We start from the raw sequence: 19,562 nt of genomic DNA, 5'->3' as shown, positions 1-19,562 counted from the left end.
GCTAGAGATTTCATAGCTCATAAGCATCAGAGCCAAAATCAAACCCCAGCCTGATTCCCAAACACTCGACATTTTCACACCTTACTCAAGACCTTAATAACAGACATTTGCCATACGTGTGGATAATAAATTATGGCTTTGTACAAACTCTAAGATTTTGTTATTTTCCTGTACTCACATAAAAGAAACTTTCTGCTTAACATTATTGAGACTTTAAGAAAATTTATCTTGGTCGAAAATCACCATTATCATAAGAGCTTTACATTGATATAGGGTTTTATAATTTTCAGGGCTCTTCCATAATTATTGAATTAACTCCTTAAAATAATCCTGTGAAAGTGGGTATAATAAACCCACTTTACAGAGTGGTAAAGAGAAGCCAGTTGTGTGCCCATTGCTCAGCCTCTGAAGCCCATGTTCTCCTCAATCTTGGCAGGGCATAGCTCCCAGGCCTCAACCTATAGGATGGAGACTACAGAGTGAGGAATAAAGACTCTATGAGTAAGCAGTCAGAGAAATGCAAATCAAAACCACCCTAAGATACCATCTCACTCCAGTAAGATTGGCAGCCACTATGAAGTCAAACAACAACAAGTGCTGGCGAGGATGTGGAGAAAAGGGTACTCTTGTACATTGCTGGTGGGACTGCAAATTGGTGCGGCCAATTTGGAAAGCAGTTTGGAGATTCCTGGGAAAGCTGGGAATGGAACCACCATTTGACCCTGCTATTGCCCTTCTCGGACTATTCCCTGAAGACCTTAAAAGAGCATGCTACAGGGATGCTGCCATATCGATGTTCATAGCAGCATAATTCACAATAGCTAGACTGTGGAACCAACCCAGATACCCTTCAATAGATGAATGGATAAAAAAAATGTGGCATCTATACACAATGGAGTACTATGCAGCAATAAAAATGACAAAATCATAGAATTTGCAGGGAAATGGATGGCACTAGAGCAGATTATGCTTAGTGAAGCTAGTCAATCCCTAAAAAACAAATACTAAATGTCTTCTTTGATATAATGAGAGCAACTATGAACAGAGCAAGGAGGAAGAGCAGGAAGAAAAGACTAACATTTAACAGAGTCATGAGATGGGAGGGAAAGGGAGAGAAAAGGGAAATTGCATGGAAATGAAGGGAGACCCTCATTGCTATACAAAATTACATATAAGAGGTTGTGAGGGGAATGGGAAAATAAACAAGGAGAGTAATGAATTACAGTAGATGGGGTAGAGAGAGAAGATGGGAGGGGAGGGGAGGGGGGATAGTAGGGGATAGGAAAGGTAGCAGAATACAACAATTACTAATTGGGCATTATGTAAAATTGTGGATGTGTAACCGACGTGATTCTGCAATCTGCATTTGGGGTAAAATTGGGAGTTCATAACCCACTTCAATCTAATGTATGAAATATGATATGTCAAGAGCTTTGTAATGTTGTGAACAACCAATAAAAAAATTTAAAAAAAATAAAAAAATTTTAAAAAAAGACTCTGAGTAGAGAAAGAGATGGGAGGTGGGGGCAGCCTTGTGGAAGGAGAGCCTGTCATCAGGAACCCCTTCATTAAAGGTGGTGACATCTCCTCACCCACACAAACAGGCCTGAAGTTGTGATGGTCAGAGAACTACAAAAATAACAGCTCTCACACCAATTCCTACACAAGAGGAACTGGTGGTTCCAGGGCAGATAAGAATGACTTTACAAGATGAAAATGATCAGTGAGGGCATGCGGGTCTGGGGGGCAGCAGAGTTGGCATTTTTGGCCCTGCAAATAGCTGCCCATCTGCTCTCTGTCAGAATGTGTTAGGAGTGCATCTGGACTGCTGCCCCTGAGCCTCAGCTCCAGGCAGGTCATGTGGTCGTCTCCACGACAACTCCAGGAGCAGTGGAAACTGCTGTGCTCGGAGCCAGATGCTGCTCTGCACATGTGCCCTAATTAGATGGGGTTCCCTGCCTCCCCCACCTCGCTGCCCCTGCCAGCCACACACCGGCTTCTCCCTTCCCTCTAGCTCCTCCTCACCTCCTCGGTCTGGCTGCCTGGCCCTCCACCCTGTTTGCTTCTTCCTCAAAATGTCCCTGTTGCTGCTCCACAGTAGAGTAATTCATGAACTAGAGACAGAGGACCCACCCTGACGCAGGCAGCAAGCAGGAGATGCCAGGGTGAAGCAAATCCAGCACAGCCTGTACCCTCAAGGAGGCCATCTCTGCTGAAACTACCGTTAATGCTATGACAGAGGTGAGCTTAGGGGCTCAGAACCCAGAAGAGGGACACCCAGGTTAAGGCCTGGAGGGTTCTGGAAGCGATTTGGGCAGCTGGCCCCAAATTAGACCTCAGAGGGTGAGGGGACTCCTCAGCCTGAGAAAGAAGAGAGCACAGCATGTGTAAAGGCAGGAGATGACAGACTCTTTTAGAGAACTGAGGCCCACTCCGTGTTATGGGGTAGCATGGATTATTTGGGGCACAAGGAAATGTGCCCTCAAAACCCAGCAAAACCAGTTCCTCCCTGCTCTTTGCTTCCACCTGTCTCCTGTGTCTCCTGGGCACACAACTGGCTTCTCTTTATCACTATGTAAAATAGGTTTATTATACCCACTTTCACAGGATTATTTTAAGGAGTTAATTCATCTCCAAGTGCCTGCTCCTCCTTGGTGCTTGGTCATTATATCACTCCTCCACGTATGGCCTTTCTAGGATCCCACCCCTCCCAAACAGGTTCACCTCAGTCAGAGGTATTAGTTGAGGGTAGTAAGGTATAGAAGATTCCACCTGAGATGTGATGCCCAGCTGTAAAAGGGCATCTGAAAAAAGCCATGAAGGATATTGACCTCCATTAGCACTTGCCATGTGCTACTTGGTGATGGCACCTTGACAAATGCTACATCATTGTAAACCTCAAATATGAAGTAAGGGATATTTCCAATGGACAGCTGAGGAAACTGAGGCTTGGAGAGGCTTGCTTCTAGCCATTTGCAGCTTTGGACTCACTCAGTCCCTGTGAGTCCCTAAGTCATACTAACCCCCATAGACTCCAAATGCCTCATCCTGGGGCTGTAACTGGAGTAAACAGAAAAGGATGTCTTCTTGTGGAAGGACAGTTGCCATTTCTTGGAGTCTCCAGAAACCAGAGGAAAAAACACCTCTGGACAATTGAGCATGCACAGTGTTCTGGGGTATCATGGGGAGAGCCTGGGCTATGGGTCAGCTGGAACTGGCCTCAGATACCACTATAGTTCTTTTAGGTCTGTGGCCTTAGGCAGGTCACATCCCCTCCTTCCACAAGATGAGGGTGAGGAACCTCTCTGGGGTTATCACAAAAAGGCAGCCTGCAACAATATATAGTCACAAGAAAGGCTGCACAGAAGATTGCTATTGCTGTGGAGATTCATATTGCTGTGGCTCAGAGCCATGGTCTCACCTCCACTACCCTGTCACCTGTCATGCACAGTAGTACACGCCACATACACTGCATCAGGGCTGACTGAAGTAGAATCTACTTCAGTCAGCCCTGATGCAGACTGTGAGCAGAGAACCTCCAAAACTGGGGATGGAAAACTGGGGTATTTTTTGTAGCCCTCTACTGGGAATCAAGCCCTTAGCTAAGCACCTTGCATGAGTCAGCTGTGACCCCCACAACCCTGTGAAACAGGAAGTCACGCCTCCTTTCGCAAATGAGAAGAGGATTTAGAGATTTGCCCTGAGTTCCAGATAAGGCGGGTGGCAGAGCCTGCATTCCCCTCGCAGTTTCTTTTCTGTGCACCATGGCACATTTCTCTGTGGAGGCCATGGCAGACCTCAGAGAGATCTCATCTAGATCTAGAAATGACACGTGTTAATATTAGAAAGTATCATGACAGTTTCCCAACCATCCCAATTTATTGAGGAAGAAGCTGAGGCCTAAGCAGGAAAATGAATCAAAGCCAAGTCAAGTGTTTGACTCTTCTCCTTGTGCTCTTTCCACTTTACAATGCTGCCATTTATTCATGACTAGAAACTTCCAGATGAAGCCTCCTGTGCATCACACCAATGCCAGACACTGGAGGCTCAACCCAGTCAAAGGACACTCGATGGGGAGGGGTGATATTAAAATAAGGAACCAGGGGATGAAGAGCCAAGCCCAATAATTCGGTATGTGGACACTGCTATGAAGGACCCTCCCAAGATTCCTGTCACCACCAGTCCTTTCTTGACTCAGTTAGATGGTGGGGCTTTTGCCTTTGCAGACTAATCTGCACTGCTTCAGCCTTATGCCATTTTTCCTTTTGATCTGAATCCCTTGTTCCTATTGCTATAATTAATGTTGGCTGTCCTATTGATGGCTTTTCACGTTGACTTCTCTCTCCCAGTGATTTGCCAGGCCCTCAAACCTGTTCTCTGTACAGTAGGCTTTCTTGGGACTGTGTGTTCATGCTTAGAACACTGAAACCCTCATCTCTAGTTAGAGAAACCCTCTCTGAGACATTGGAATGCCATTTATTGTTAAAACCCAGAATCTGGCTCCCAGTGGCAGTGAGGTGACAGACACTACCCACATGGCTGAGCCAGCAGGTGCTTGATATTAAATCTGGACATGTCCCATTTGGTTTCCATTCAAGGAGACAGGTTTGCTCTGCTGAGGCACCAGGACCATCCCCTCTCTCAAGTCAGCTGTGTCCTTGAGCCACCAATGCTCCATGGACATACCCAACACTGAATCACATGCTCAAAGCATGCCATAGATATGGCTACTACCATCATATCATATCAGTGAGAAAATAGGGCTCCAAGAGGTGAGGCAGCCACTGCTGGCTTGTTGTGGAGCCAAAACTCATACTCATTTCTCCGGAGCCCTCTCTCAGCATCACTGCCTCATAATCCATCTCTTTGGATGCTTCTAGAGCAGCTCCAGCTGGCAGTACATGTGTCAAACAGAATCTTATGATTATCTCTCTTAATGGAAGCGAAAGAACACTGGGCTGCATGAGCCCCAGGGCCAGACACTTTGCTTCAAATCTGGCTCTGCCATTGACCAGCTCTATAACCTCAGGTAGTTGATCTCACCTCTCAGAGCCTCGATTTCCTTATCTGTAAAATGGAAGTCATCCTCATACCTACCTCCTGGGTTGCTGTGAAGAATAAGCAAGATAATGCATGGAAACCCACCTAGCACAGAGCAGGCGCTCAGCAAGCGGTAGCTGTTTTTAATCACTGCACCTGCTTTCCTCTAAGAGCCGATTCCCATCTGCATTTCTTAGGGGAAGAAAATCTTGAGCTAGTATGCATGAAGACCAACTTCATTGTGTCTCCTCGGTTTCCACGGGCCTCCCCACTCATCTTCGTTCCTGCGCTAATCAGAATTTCCTGACTTCTCCCTGTTTGTCTCGGTTAATGCGGAAGGAAGGGGCTGCTGGCACAGAGGAGCCAGGCGTGGGCCGACGTGCCTGTGATTTGAATGTCTTTACTATAATCTAGCGAGTGTGTGTGGGGGCTTCTGTCAATACTGGAGCTGTGGCCAGAATGGGCAAATACTGTCAGCCCGCCTGTCTCTGCCCCTGCAAATTATCCAAGTAGCTCTTGTCGGACACCCACATTTCCCCTAACTTAAATCATCCGAACAGCAAGCCGGCTTCAGGATGAGACATTGATTCTTTGTTTAGGGCTTATTATAGTGGCAGGGGCCCAGGCTAAGAGTCTGTCCCCAGCGTGCCTCAGCTACCACACAAATGCATCAGAAAGCTGTCTTGGTCCTGTCACCCCAAGTGTGACTTGACCCAGCCCAGCCAGGGTCAGTGGCCCTCCTTCCCAATCCACCTGGTGGTCCCAGTATGTGCTGTGTTGTGCCTCGGGGTAGGACAGAGCTTGGACTGGGAGTCATTAGACCCATCAGCTCTGGGACCTTGAACCAAACGCTTCCCTGTAGGGGTGGCCTTTCCTCATCTAGGAGATGGGGATCATTTATGAAATTGTTCATTCTGTTGAGTTTGGGAAATGGAGGCTTTCTGGTACAGAGCAAGGATTTAGCTTATGTGGGCTCCCTTCTTGCTGCACCTGGACTGCCTCTGGCTGACCCCAAGTTATTGCAGTGGAAACCTGCCTGCCTTCTCTCTTCCCTCCCTATTCCTGCATTCTAATAAATAAGGCTTTGGACTCTCCAAGCCAGACACCATGCTAAGCCTTTTCTGTTCTCACTTGGAATCCACCGTGCCTCCTGGGCAGCCTCATCCTCCTGGCCCTGGGACTGGTGCCGAGTCCTGAACAGAGAATTTGGAGGTATTTAAACAAAACACAGACCGAATGGGACTGCTGGTAAAAAATTGGACCAAATCTGTGGCTTTCTTAATTTCTTTATTCTTGTTTAGAAAAAAAAAAAAATGACTGTTGATCAGTCTAGACTAGTCAGTTTCCCTCTGGCAGTGGCTTTTAGCTTTGGCTACACTAGAGTCAGTTTTAAAAATGCAGCTCTGGCATGGGGGTTTTAAGCATCAGTGGCCATTCTACTGCATCGCCAAGGCTGAGAACAACTGACCTGCACTTGCCCATCCCTGTTTGATCCCCGGCAGTCTCATGAGGTAGGGAGTTTTTCCTGTGTATGATAAGGCTGAGGGTGGTCACTTGCCAAAGGAGATATACAAAAGCACCAAGGGGCAGAGCTGGAGCTAGAGCCCAGATAGTGTCCCACTCCCCATCTGCCTCTCCTGGAGCAACAGAGAGCCCTCAGGAAGCTCGTAGTATGCTGGGAACAACATGTCTTTGCCACAGGTGGTGTTTGTGTAGAAACATTGGGAGGCATTAGGTAAGGGTATCCCAAGGAGGCGATGAGAGGAAGCCTGGTGGGGGCATGGAGCAACACAGAATCTCTGAGGGAGGAGATGTGTGTGGATGAGATGGAAGGGTCATCAGCAAGGACAGGCAGCTAGGAGAGGCCATGGAGAGCCTTGAAAATCATGCTCAGGGATTTAGAAACCACACTTCTTTGGGCCACAGGTTGACCTGAAGCTCTTCTGCCCTACTGAGTCATGTGAATGTGGTCAATGGTCAGTGTATTAATGTACAGTAGTAAACTCTGCCATCACTGCGGTTCAATAGGTAGTGTAATTTTAGAACAGGAATCAGAGAGATGGATCTGTAGTCAAGGTTGAGGCCTTCTACATCTGAAAAATTAAACTGTGAGCTATGTTTCTGAGTCTTATTTTCTTTGGATCAAGTAGTAAGAGGTAACCTTAGAAGACTCAGCCCTACTGAGTCATGAGTGGCTGCTCACTGAGTCCTAATGCAGAAGAGATGGGAGAAAATAGCCCCCAGGGAGGCTGGGAATGTGGCTCAGATTGTGGCAGAGTGCTTGCCTCACATGTGTGAGGCACTGAGTTTGATCCTCAGCACCACATAAAAATAAATAAATAAAAGTATTGTGTCCATCTACAACTAAAAATATATATATATTTTAAAAAAAAATAGCCCCCAGGATGGCTTCATCAACCTTTAGCCTGTGCAATCACACAGGACCCAGACTCAGTTTAGTACTCTGCCATCACCATCTTAAAATTCTTAACACTTTTACCTTTGAACTTGTCTTTGTGAATGAAGTCCAGTGGGATGATGGAACATGGGCATAAGCAAGGGAGATAGGCGTGATGCCTGTCTCCCAAGGAGCCTGGACGTCCCAGGCTCATGATGTCATGATCTGTCATGGAGAAACCTGTTTATGGTCATCTGTTTTAATCTTCAAAGTGATTCTGTAAATTAGGCCAGCATTGCATGATTGTCACAGATGAGGAAATACAAGTTAACTGAGATCACATAATTAGTACATTCATAGTCAGGATTCTGGTGTCTTTTGACTCCAAGACACCTTCTCTCTCTACCATGTTGAGTCACCTTAAAGGATCAAATCAAAACAAAGTTTTAAGTTTTTATAAAGGTGCCTTTTTAAAAATGAAACCCAGCCCCTGGTGCCAGTGTCACACTATGCTATAACTATTTGTTCCCTGAACCAGGCAGGATTCTTTGACAATAGGAGTTTTTCTTTTTATTATGAAAAATTTCAAACTTATGCAAAGTAAGCAAACCCCCATGCATACAACTTCCACAATTATAAGTGTTCTGTCATTTCTTTTAAGATTTAAAAAATGTTTAATTGTAAAATATGTGTAAAATGTCTCATCTTAATCATTTTTAAATGTACAATTCAATGACATTAAGTACATTCAGATTGGTGTACAACCAGCTTCCTTTCATCTCCAGAACTTTTTCATCTTGCAAACCTGAAACTCTGTCCTACTAACTACTCACTGCCCTGCACACTCTAAGTACACTGTACCAGTGGAATTATATGGTAGTTGGTTTTTTGTTTTGTTTTGTTTTGTCTGACCTACTTTACTTAGCGTAATATCTTTAAGGTTCATCCATGTTGTAGCGTGTGACAGATTCCTCCATTTTTACAGGTTAAAAATATTCTATTGTGTGTAAATACCATATTTTGTGTATCCATTCATCTGTAGGTGCACTGTGGGGTTTCTTTCATCTTCTGGCTATTGCTGCTATGGTTAGAATGCCCTGCCATTCTTGTGTCATCTCTATTTTCATCCACTCCCCTTTCCTCATCCAGTTATTATTATTTATAAGAACTGTATTTTATTTATCTTTTTATTCCTCCTATACAGAACCTGGCACATAGGAACTGCTTTTTAAATGTTTCGATGTATGTATGGATCTTCCAACATCGTTTTGTTTTTTTAATTTTAAGCAAGGTCTTAATGTTTTTTTTTAATTTTAAGCAAGGAAACTGACAGGTGTTTCTGCCCCCTGTCTCTAAGAATTTCATAGTAAAAATACATATAAATTTTTGATTAAAATTACATTTATAAAAGAAAATAATGATTTACTACTTTAAGTGTGGGTCAGCAGAACAAGGACAGTTGCTGAAGAAGCTGTTGGGAGGTGGCATTTTCACACCGGCACTGACAGTGCTGAGAATAAAGTCATTTATTTCTGGAATTCTCAAAAACCTTTGGAATCACCAACTTCACCTGTTAACAAAGACTCAACTCATTAGCGATGGAGTTTTTGATTGATTCCATATGTCAAGAAGATAATCCAAGAGTGAAACTTGTCTTTTTGTAACAAAGTCTTTGATAGGGTTGAGCAGCTGTGTTGCACTGTCCTTCGGGTCATGGATGAAAACTCCACTAATGCCATCTAAGCGCGAATACTCACGGCCTGACTTCCAGGCATTAACATCACCACCAGCCAGTAGCCCCAGAATCTAGAGTGTCACTTAAGACAAGAGGTTTAATCAATCTAGTAAGAGAACTAAATCAGCCCTTCTTGCAAGGAAGGGAATTGACGAGATACCTTGCCTCACTCCTCTGCACTGCAGGGGGTAAGCATGGGGAGTGGCCATGCCAGTTGCAGGACAAGGATGGACAAGTAGGAAAATGGCACTGTGTCCTCACCTTGGACTTGTGACAGGAAGAGCCTTCGCAGCAGTTTACTTACTCCCTGAAGCAGCTTGTGTCTGAAAGACTGCACTGTGTGTCCAGGAGAACCTGAAGGGAGGTTCTACCTTTAAAAAGAACGTTCCTGAGTTGGGCATGGTTGTGCACACCTGTAATCCCAGCAACTCAGGAGCTGAGGCAGGAGGATGGCAAGCCTGAGGCAGCCAGCCTGGGCAATGTAGGATAAATCTCAGTGATTGAACACCTCAGGGTTTCAATCCCCAGTACCGGGGCAAGAGAGAGAGAGAGAGAGAGAGAGCACACCCCTGCTCTCCAGCAGGTATCTGAGGGCAAACAGAACTGAGACTTCAGAGTAAAGCCACCTCTACTATCACCCATGTGTGTGATGGAGACCACTAAGAGTTAGACCCTAACTTTACCATTTCCAAGTCACCCAGGTTACCTCAGTTATTTCTGTAAATGTTGAGTGTGATTCCTGATTCACTGAAGTTCTCAAATTGGAAAACAGAACTGTGAAGTGTATAGCACAGTGTCCCCAGAGCTTACTATCAGATGACGCACACTGTGATTCATGTCATTGTCTTAGAAAGGGAGTCACTTGAGGGGAACGATGTCTCTGTGAGAACACTGAGCAGGACTGAGTGACTGCAACACAGAGACTCGAGTTTGGGAGGAGAGTCCAGGCAGACGGAATAGAACTGGTAAAAACAAGGAAAAATGTGGGAACAGATATGGCATATGATCAGAGCATAATTTGGCACAATAGGTATATAGGTAGCAGAGGCAAAGGGACATGTGGACTCAGGGAAAGAAAGGCAGGGTCAGCTTGGAAAGGGTCTGCTTGCCTAATTTAGGAGCACGTCCTTTCCTCCCCACGCAGAGTGCCTGGGATATGCCACATCTGTCATTACATGTGCAGGGTTGAGCAAGTATCATTCATGCCCTCGTGAAGCATCTCATTTAGTAGAAAAGAACATGCATGAATCAGATCATCACACAGAGGTGACATCTGTGCAGTCCTACTCTCGAGTGGGATATTCACATGATCCAATTTGCATTTTAGAACTTACTCTGGCTAGAAAAATTGGAGTAGACAATAAGGAATGAGACAGGAGAGGGACATAGAGGTGAGCCAGCAATCCAGGCTTATGCCAGGGTGCTGGATGGCAAGCAGGGAATGAGCATGTGAGACTCTTCACAGGTGGATTGGAAGGACTTGGAAGTCTGATAGATCTGTGGTGGCCCCTAAGAATACTGGGAATACTGCTGATTAAGAAAGAAAGAAAAGCAGGTTGAGGTGTAGTTCTGATGGAATAATAATTAAGAGTGTGGGCCATTTTGAATTTGAAGTGCCAGTGCATTCTCCAGGTGTGGACTGATGCGTGTAGATTTGGAGGTGTGGAAAGGTAACTGAACTGAAGATGTTTATCCGGAGTTGCCAGGATTCAAGTGATACTGTGCCATGGATGAGATCATCTGGAGAGAGAATAGCCCTGCCATGGTCCCACGGGTGAGAAGCAGAACTTCCAAGCCACAAGAATGGAATTCCAGCTGGACTTCTGTTTATCATTAGTAGCTGGTCCTTTGGCTATTTGGCAAGGAAGATGGCAGTCCCTGCCAAAGTAATAAATGTTATGAACAGCTCTGTCTTTTTTTCCAGAGAACTATTTTTTTTTCTCATACACAATACAAAGTTTGATTTGTTTTCCTTCTTGCTTTGACAGCCAGGGAGCTCAGAGCTAACTTTGTAACCTAATTTTAGAAACTGTATAGGACCTATGTACCCAGGCACCCTATTCCCAAATAAATACATTTTATATAATTATGTATTTCCCAACCCTGATTTTTCTTTGTAGTCTTGGGTGCTTACATAAGGTGCCTTGAGTCCTTTGTGAAAGTTGGTAGTGCATACTATATAAAAATACTCCTTCCCCTGACCCTCGCATCCTTGGGTCATCCTCCAGCCTGTGCAGTGTTTGCCCAGTTGCTGAGACTAGTTGGCTAGTTGTCAACTAGACTGAATCAGGAGGAACTCTTGGAACTTAGAGAGCTAGACAGTAAATTTAACACTCACGTAACTCATTAAAAAAGGATGAAAGTGGAGCTTCAAACATCTCTGTGTTTGCCACCAAGTCTGTGAAGGGGTGGGGACACCCTTAATTCAACTCAAGATGTAAAAGCCCGATCTTTCAGAATTGAGAATACACTGCTGAAATTAAAGACTTAGCTATGTAGATAAATACTCCACATGTGTTCAAAGAGAGATCGAGGTGTTGACTGTACAGGATGGGATTTTTAAAAGCATAGGGTATCATTTTCTTGACTTATAAAATGTAGTTTGGTGAAAGCAAACTTCTTTATCAAACAACTTTTAAGCACAAATTGACTTGATGGGGGGATAGATTTTATTTTTGATCATCTTGCTTTTTAAAATAATTAATTATTTTTAAATTTTAGGCTGGGCATGATGGTGCATGCCTGTCATCCCAGCTTCTCAGAAGGTTGAGGCAGGAGAATGTGACTTTGAGGCCACCGTGACCAACTTAGCAAGACACTGTCTCCAAAACAATTAAATAAAATAAAATGATAATTTGCTATAGGTAACAATCAGCATAAGTGGTTTTCAAACTGTGTTCCACAGCTGGTGTCCTATGAACAACAAAGGTATGTGAGAGATGGGAGTAAGGAGAAGGCCACCAAGCAAGGAGAGCCCAACCGTGGCCCCCCCTCCTCCCAGCTCCCAGCACAGCAGCTCAATTCTGCCTTATGTAACAGGCTTTTTCTGCCTGAGTATCTATCTGAATATAATGTTCTGCTCCTAACACTGGAAATAAACCAAAAAAAAAAAAAGTTTGGAAATCATCATAGTGGAAGACATATTCTCACTAACTTGCTATTGAGATTTGACTGTCACTAATACAGAAGAGGAGGAATGGGGGCTTTGGAATCTGACCCTGAGTTCCCGCTGTACCTCCTCATCTTCTGTGATTGGGGGTGGCCCTTTCTTGAAATAGTGTTCCCACCCCTAGACTAGAATGATTTACATAATAATGACGACTTCACTAATGAAAATTAGGTAAATGAGCAGATGTGAAAGCGGCCAGAAGGAGGGTAAGCACTGATTCCTTTCCCTTCAAGCCTCCAACCCTCCTGTCCCTTCTTCTTTTCCCAGGAGGAACCCATCACCTTCTGTGAAGAAGCCTTCGTTTCCCACTATCGCTCTGGAGCCATGAGGCAGTTCCTGCAGAATGCCACACAGCTTCAGCTCTTCAAGCAGGTGCCCAGCTTCCCTGGGGGCCTGCATTTGTCCCAGCAGGGATTTCTGCAGCTGCCTTCACACTGAGCCCTGAGACTGAGCAAGGAGGGGACCCAAACCTGCAGGCCCAGGGGAGGGTGACTGGATGAAGAGGGTGGCCAGCCATCAGACAGTCCCTTAGCAAACATGATGGGAGGTTTTCTAAGTTTCATAAATGTGTCGGCAGGTTCGTAGAAAACTCAGTGTTGAAGGGCCTTTCCTATACTGGAAAGCATGGCTGTTCTTTGAGCATGCACCGAGGTCCCCAACTGGATGGTTTTTCCTGTTTCTGTAGACAAGCTGTTGTGCTTTTGCTTTTCCTCTAGTTTATTGATGGTCGATTAGACCTTCTCAATTCTGGCGAGGGTTTCAGCGATGTTTTTGAAGAGGAAATCAACATGGGCGAGTATGCAGGTGAGAAGCCTCCTTTTCTTTCTGGGTTGTGGATGCTGTAGGCCAAGGTGTTCTTGCCACAGATGGGCGTGGACTTCATTTCTCCATAGTTAGGGATTGGGAGGAGACTGGTTGCAACCTTGGCCTTAAAACAGCTGGAGAATTCCTCTTCAGTTTTCATAAGATGCACATTGGCCCATATGAACCCTCTGCTTAGGAGTTAGCTGTTTCTGCTGGGTAGAGGTTATTTAAATTGTAGTGGCCTGTATGATGCAGGGAAAGCACATGAGATATTGAATTAGGGGACTTGGGTTCAAATCAGAACCCTGTCCCCTTGCCAGCTGCTTGTTTACACACTGAGAGCAACACACTGAGTTAGACCTCTTTCTTTACTACCCAACTAAAAGCTCCTTGAGGGCAGAATTGGGTTTACACACTGAGAGCAACAATGCACACCCCACAAGATTCCCGAGGAGTTGGGATCAGAGCAGGGTGTAGTCACCCAGTTTAGTCCTCAGTATAGGGCCAGTGCTCAGTAACTGTTTCTTTAAAATGCAAAAGTCATTGCATGATGCCTGGTCTCTTTAAAACTGGAGGATTGTCTTTAATTTTTCAGGGATGGCATCTGAAGCCCAGAGAGATTCTAGTGGCTGACCCTACCTCCTGAATCCCAACCTGGCCTTCTTCTTAGGTCCAGTGAGCGGGCTCAGTCTTGCAAGAATAATAACTTATAGACTTAGTCTTTGGATATAAAATAATAATACTTATACTGCCAGCCCCTCTTATTGCTGGACATATCCAGTCTGAATCATTCAATAACGCAAGCAGTGTACAATCCCACAAAACCAGGCATGGCTTCCACCTGTGGGTATTACAGGGCCTAGCAGCCTGTGCTGCACGGGGAACACAGTTGATTAATAAAACCACTATAGTGGCTGCAGTCACTAATGGCAGATTGTTGATAAGCATTTCCTGAACCCCTGTGTCCAGAGTTGGTAAATAATGGAGGACTTAATTCTGCCTTCAAGGAGCTTTTAGTTGGGTAGTAAAGAAAGAGGCCTAACTAAAGACAGATAAAAATTAAATGAGTGCAGGTAAAGGAGTAGAAACAGGTTTTTGTTCAGCTGGACTAGGACTCTCACTGCATACTGTGGGAGCTTCCCAAGGGGACAGGGTTTGAGTTGGCTTCTCACCATAGGATATCAGTCCCAAAGAGAAGTTGAGTTTCGTGTGTGACTAAACTAAGTGCAGTCATTCAGAGCTTCTAATAGAGCTGTCTCCTCATGAGACCTCCTTAACCCACCAGATGAAATAAGCAGAGTTCACCCTCAATGCCTCCTTTTTCTTTTTCTGTCACTAATCAAGTGTACTAAGGGCTGAGTATGTGTCCAGAGGGTCCCTACATGGAGACACACAGCTCTGGTGGTTCCTGCCCTGGCATGGGTCATACTACATCTAACAATTAGGACTTATAAGTGGGTATTACCTGTACTAGAGGGCTCTTCAGAGGAAGAGGAGGAGGCTTCTGGAGAAAATGATACTTCAATTGGTTGTTGAGCTTACTGAGGCAGAGAGAATAAGAAATGGTACCCAGGCACAGGAACAGCATTTACCAGTGCTGAAGGACTGAGAGAGACTACTGTTTGGGAGCCCTAGGTGGTATTTTGTGTTAGAGCAGAGACAGTACAGAGCATAAGCACAGGACAGAGTGGCAGAGAGTGGGGAGGCCAAGTCAGGAGACGAGGGGAGAAAGGCAGGGTTGCTCTAGAGACTGACCTCACTCCAGTAGGCAGTGGGGAGGCTTTGAGGGTCTGTAGTCAGGGCACTGATATGAACAGCTCTCTATTTGAGCTAGAAAGCTGTGACCATGACTCACTACTGCCTTCTTCATGGAGTGGGACATGGAGTCTCCAGGTGGTTCTCTAGACTTTGAACTTTCCAAGTCCTGCATGCTGAAAGCAATTTAAAGAACTCTTTAAATCACAGTCTCTCTGATTCTCTTTTCCCAGGCAGTGATAAACTATACCATCAGTGGCTCTCTACCGTCCGGGTAAGTATGCCCCATTCAGAGCCACATGGCTTCCTCCTTGGCCTTCTGGCAGCCCTCTGCCTCCCTGGCTACTCACAAAGCTTCTGTGAGGCCCAGAGTACCCCATTCTTCCCACCAGAAGTTGCTTTTGTCTTAAAACTAGGCCATTCTGTCCAAGGGCTCTCTTGTTGGGGCAGAAGGAGGTAGGAGAGAGTCTTCCTCTTCAAGAAGCCAGCCAAAGCCTGTTGAATTGAATTTTGTCATCCTAGAATGTTTCTGGGAGTCTCCTTCTAGGGCCAGTGCTATTGTCACAATCATGGGGCAACCAAAAATGTGTCCCTCTTGCTGTTCTGCAGTATTTTCCGAAGCAAAGGCTCCTGGGAAGATGAAGAATACATCCCTGATTTTTTCTTCTCCTCACTGTTGTTATTGTGCTACAGTTTCTTATTGTGTCAGGAGCCAGGTGGTTAGGATTTCCAGAACCTCTTCAGGATTCAAATCTTGCCTAACCTTTCCATCCATTTACATTTGAGTATGTACTGAAGGCCTACTCAGTGCCAGGCAACAGCTGTGTCTTGGGGATAAAGAGGGGAGCAGGAAACAGGCCCTTCCCTGGGGGAGTGCCCCCATCTTGTTGGGGAGGTAGGCACGTAAACAAGAAGCTCCAACATAATGTGATAAGTGTTCTCTCCTGCTTCAGGGCCAAATGCACCACTGCCAAGGCAGGTCCCTTGGAAGTGGCTGCATTTGGCCAAGAGTGAGCAGCAATTCCTCAATGAAAGCCTTCCTTTGTCCTTCTTGTATGGCCAAACACAGCACTTGGCATATCTGAGGTGAGCAATAAGGACTTGCTGATTGATTGATAAAGGGGGTTTCAATACTCCAAACATCCATTTAAATAGGATCCTGAGTAATTTTGGAAGGCAGTATGGAATAAATGAGAGGGTGAGAATTTGCTATTGTCAATGTAGAGCGCTTTCTGGGTCAAATTGTGATGTTTTTAATTAAAGTCCAAAATTTTTAATGTGGGCAGTAACCAAAAATTGTACTAAATGTTAAGTCAATAATTACAATACTGTCTTATTTGGTTATGTACCCACTGGTTCCAGTCTCTCCATTCGAATCAGTTGGATTAACTTTCCAAACCACCACAAATCAGATTATATGATACATTTGATTAAAAACTCTCCAGAGCTTTGACCCCTTAGCCAGACATTCCCAGCTTCTCTTGAGCTGTCCCCATAAGGCCCCTCAGCCTGGCTCTGCTCTTCCTGAGATACAGTCCATACCTGCATACAGCATAGTCACTGCTGTCACTCCTACAATATAGCGCCGCTTTTTGGCTTCTGCACTTTTTTCTGTGCTACTTCCTATCTCAAGAATGTTCTTATCCTCCTGCTTCCTCCCTACTCGTCCTTCATGGGCCAGGTCAATTGTATTTTGATCTGCAGCCTTCCCTGACCTTCCCTGTCTCTGTGCTCCCTGTATGCAGTCATTACAGCTCTCATCACCTGATGCTTCAGCTCTTTGCCCCAGCATGCCTTGCCCTCCCCAGACTGCATATCTTTAAGATAGAGACCAGGTATCCTTTGGCTCAAGGCCCTCAGAGCCTAACACAGTGGGACCTCACCACACCTGTAGGGATGAGACTAAAGAACAGACTTATGGATAGCTCTGGAAACATGGTCTACTCCTAAAGACGATGAACAAGACATTGGTGTGGTAGATTTGTACTAAAGCCGTGTTAACATTATGGCCATTCATTCTTTCCTTCTCTAAAGATTTGTATGTTAGGGAAGGCAGCCTACCAGAAGTATCTTAAAAACCAGTAACACAGAAAACTCAGGTGAGGAAAGGAAGTTGCTTGGGTGAGGGCATTATATTTCCCAATGGTCCTGGTTGATCAGGACCCAATTTTCTGCCCCAGATTGGTGTCAGCTGGAGAATTCACAGCCATGAAACTTACTTGAATGCAGTAACTAGAAAGCTTTGAAAAACTGCCTGACTATGAGAAAAACCTTACCTGAGAGAGCCTGGGACAGGAAACACGTGCAGATTAGAACACTGAGCCTAACACCCCCCTCAACTAGTTATCACAGTCCTCATTGCACATACACACACCCAGAGCAATTCTGCCATAACCCTATGACTGCCCCTCTCGGTAACCATCTGGGCCTGTTTCTCTACTTACAACCCATGCCCTTAAAATGTTGCCTGACTTGATAAAAGAGAAGAGGACTTTGTTGATGTTGGCCTACTCTATCTTCAGCCCACATTGCTGATTGGTGTTTTTATTATAGAAAGGAAGTGGAGCAATTCTGAACACTGTAAAAACAAAAGCCAACCCAGCCATGAAGACCGTCTACAAGTTCGTAAGTACAGGTGTTAGTCTCAGGATCCAGGCAGATCAGTTCCTTAGCATGACCAGACTCTTAAATACACCCAGTCCCCTATTATAGAGCAACTTGGGAGCTGCTGTGCTATTTCCTAATGACATTGATGCTCTGATAATTATTTAGCATTGTTTTTCTTATGACTAGGTCAGTGATCTTTGTAATTTAAAGTATGGCTCGTCACAGTCACTGCAATAGAGAAATGGGAGGCTACTGGTTTTAGCTTTTAAATTTTGGAGTGATCGCTAAAATTCAGACTGCTCCATGTATTCCTGAGACCCAGAGGCATGGTCTATCAAGTGTCCTAACATACCTTTCCTATTTGTGTCCTCATTATTATGTCAAAATGAAGCAGCTCCTTTGCAGGTTACTGAAGAGTGTGGCAGGAATACCCCCTAATTTTTGTCCCAATTCTTCATCATCTCTCTCATCACTGCCCTATAGGAAATGCATTATTTGTGAGACTCGTGCCCACAGCAGAATGAAAATAGGAGAACCCATCAGTTCCTGGTGCTCCATCTTTTACAAGCCTCAAGTATTTTTTCTTGTGATTTCTCTTGCTTGCTAATTTGACCCTGAGCCACTAAAATGGGGTGGTTTTGAGTTAGTTTTGTTTTTAATTATGGTAGTGCTTTCTGTGCTTACATTGTAGCTCTTATAACAGGGTAGGTGGCTGCTAACACTACCAAACGGGTCTAAAATGGCATAAAGTAAAAGCAAGTGGTGTCCACAGAAATGAGACCTAGGAAATGGCATCATGGAAACCCAGTAGTGTGTCTGTATGGCCATTCGGCCTGGGCAGAAAATTGGCCCTGAGGCCCTACCATAGTGGAATAGAATGGATATTTTGATTCTTAAGCAGCCAGTGAAGCTGCCCTTCTACTCTTACTGGTAGATGTTACCAAGCTGCTGAGACAAATAATTAGAGAGCGCCCAAGAAGGGCTTGAGAAGGGGGTCGGGGGGGGGGGGGAATCTGTGCCATCAAAATGTAGAAAATACAATCTCTGCAACCCCTTTAGGGGACTTTTTTTTCTTAACCTTTTACTATTGTATTTGTTTTCATAGCCATTATGTTTTCGACTTGATGATCCCATTTTTTCTTCCTTTTTCTAGTAATCAGAGAAGGTGATTCGCGATGGACTGAAATCAAGCATAGTCCCTGCTGGAAACAGAAAGGGAATCTTAACTTAAATTAATTTTTCATGCAGGCAAAAGATCATGCAAAAATGGGAATAAAAGAGGTGAAAAACCGCTTGAAGCAAAAGGTACTTGAAGTTCTTATTCAAAATGTATAAGCACCGTGTATGAAATGCGTGGCCACAAAAAAGTAGGATGTGATCAATAGAGGGCTGTTTGATACAGTGTTGTTAGCACACTTCAAAATGCATTACCAGCTGTCCGGGAGTTTTCACACTGTTATAAATATTCACAGACAAAAAACTGTCTTCAAATAACATTAAGACTCTGGCGTAAACCCACAAAGGCGAGCAAGTTCAGCGTTACCACTATTGGTCTGTCCCCTCCCTGCCCCACCAGGCCTGGAGTTCACAGATACCCTTAGAAATTAGCTCAGACACATCCCAGCACCACTCTCTTCCTCCAGCTGCCCTCTGCCCCTATGCTTGTCATAATCCAAACCAAGAAATCCCTAGGTAAGAACCGCCCTGGACCCATGGTGCACATGGCCACCGTGCAGACACATGCAAAGGGGAGCTGGAGGAGGGTGCTGCAGACTCTCCCATCATGGTGTAAATGAGAGAGGAGCCCAGCAGTGTGTTTGAGACTCTGCACAGGGAAACAGTGGCTCTGATTGTCTTCTTGGACCATCATTAAGATTATATGAAGTCACACTGGCCATTCCCAGCGCAGATTCTGCCAACCTGAATCTCTAGACATTACGTGAGGCTACTATGACTAGGAGAGGATTTTCACATGATTGCAACGTGATTATTATTGCCACCTTTTGTTAAGTACTTGTTAAGGATGGCCCAGGCCAGGAGCTCTCGCATTTAAT

At 44.9% G+C, this 19,562-nt stretch overlaps 1 protein-coding gene across 13 annotated transcripts in view; it reads left to right on the top strand.

Moving 5' to 3' along the window:
- Positions 1-19,562, top strand: part of Dennd1a (DENN domain containing 1A) — a 517,467-nt gene that overhangs the window by 431,851 nt on the left and 66,054 nt on the right. For all 13 annotated transcript variants that reach the window (XM_021723518.3, XM_021723517.3, XM_040286285.2 and 10 more), the window contains 5 exons: positions 12,610-12,714; positions 13,059-13,146; positions 15,135-15,175; positions 17,455-17,526; positions 18,757-18,813. In XM_021723518.3, the coding sequence (XP_021579193.2) occupies positions 12,610-12,714; positions 13,059-13,146; positions 15,135-15,175; positions 17,455-17,526; positions 18,757-18,813 (363 nt within the window). The remainder of the gene's footprint in view (positions 1-12,609; positions 12,715-13,058; positions 13,147-15,134; positions 15,176-17,454; positions 17,527-18,756; positions 18,814-19,562) is intronic.

The sequence above is a fragment of the Ictidomys tridecemlineatus genome, chromosome 4 (genome assembly GCF_052094955.1).
Source record: "Ictidomys tridecemlineatus isolate mIctTri1 chromosome 4, mIctTri1.hap1, whole genome shotgun sequence".
Classification (NCBI taxonomy): Eukaryota; Metazoa; Chordata; class Mammalia; order Rodentia; family Sciuridae; genus Ictidomys; species Ictidomys tridecemlineatus.
This window is presented reverse-complemented; position numbering and strand designations above follow the sequence as displayed.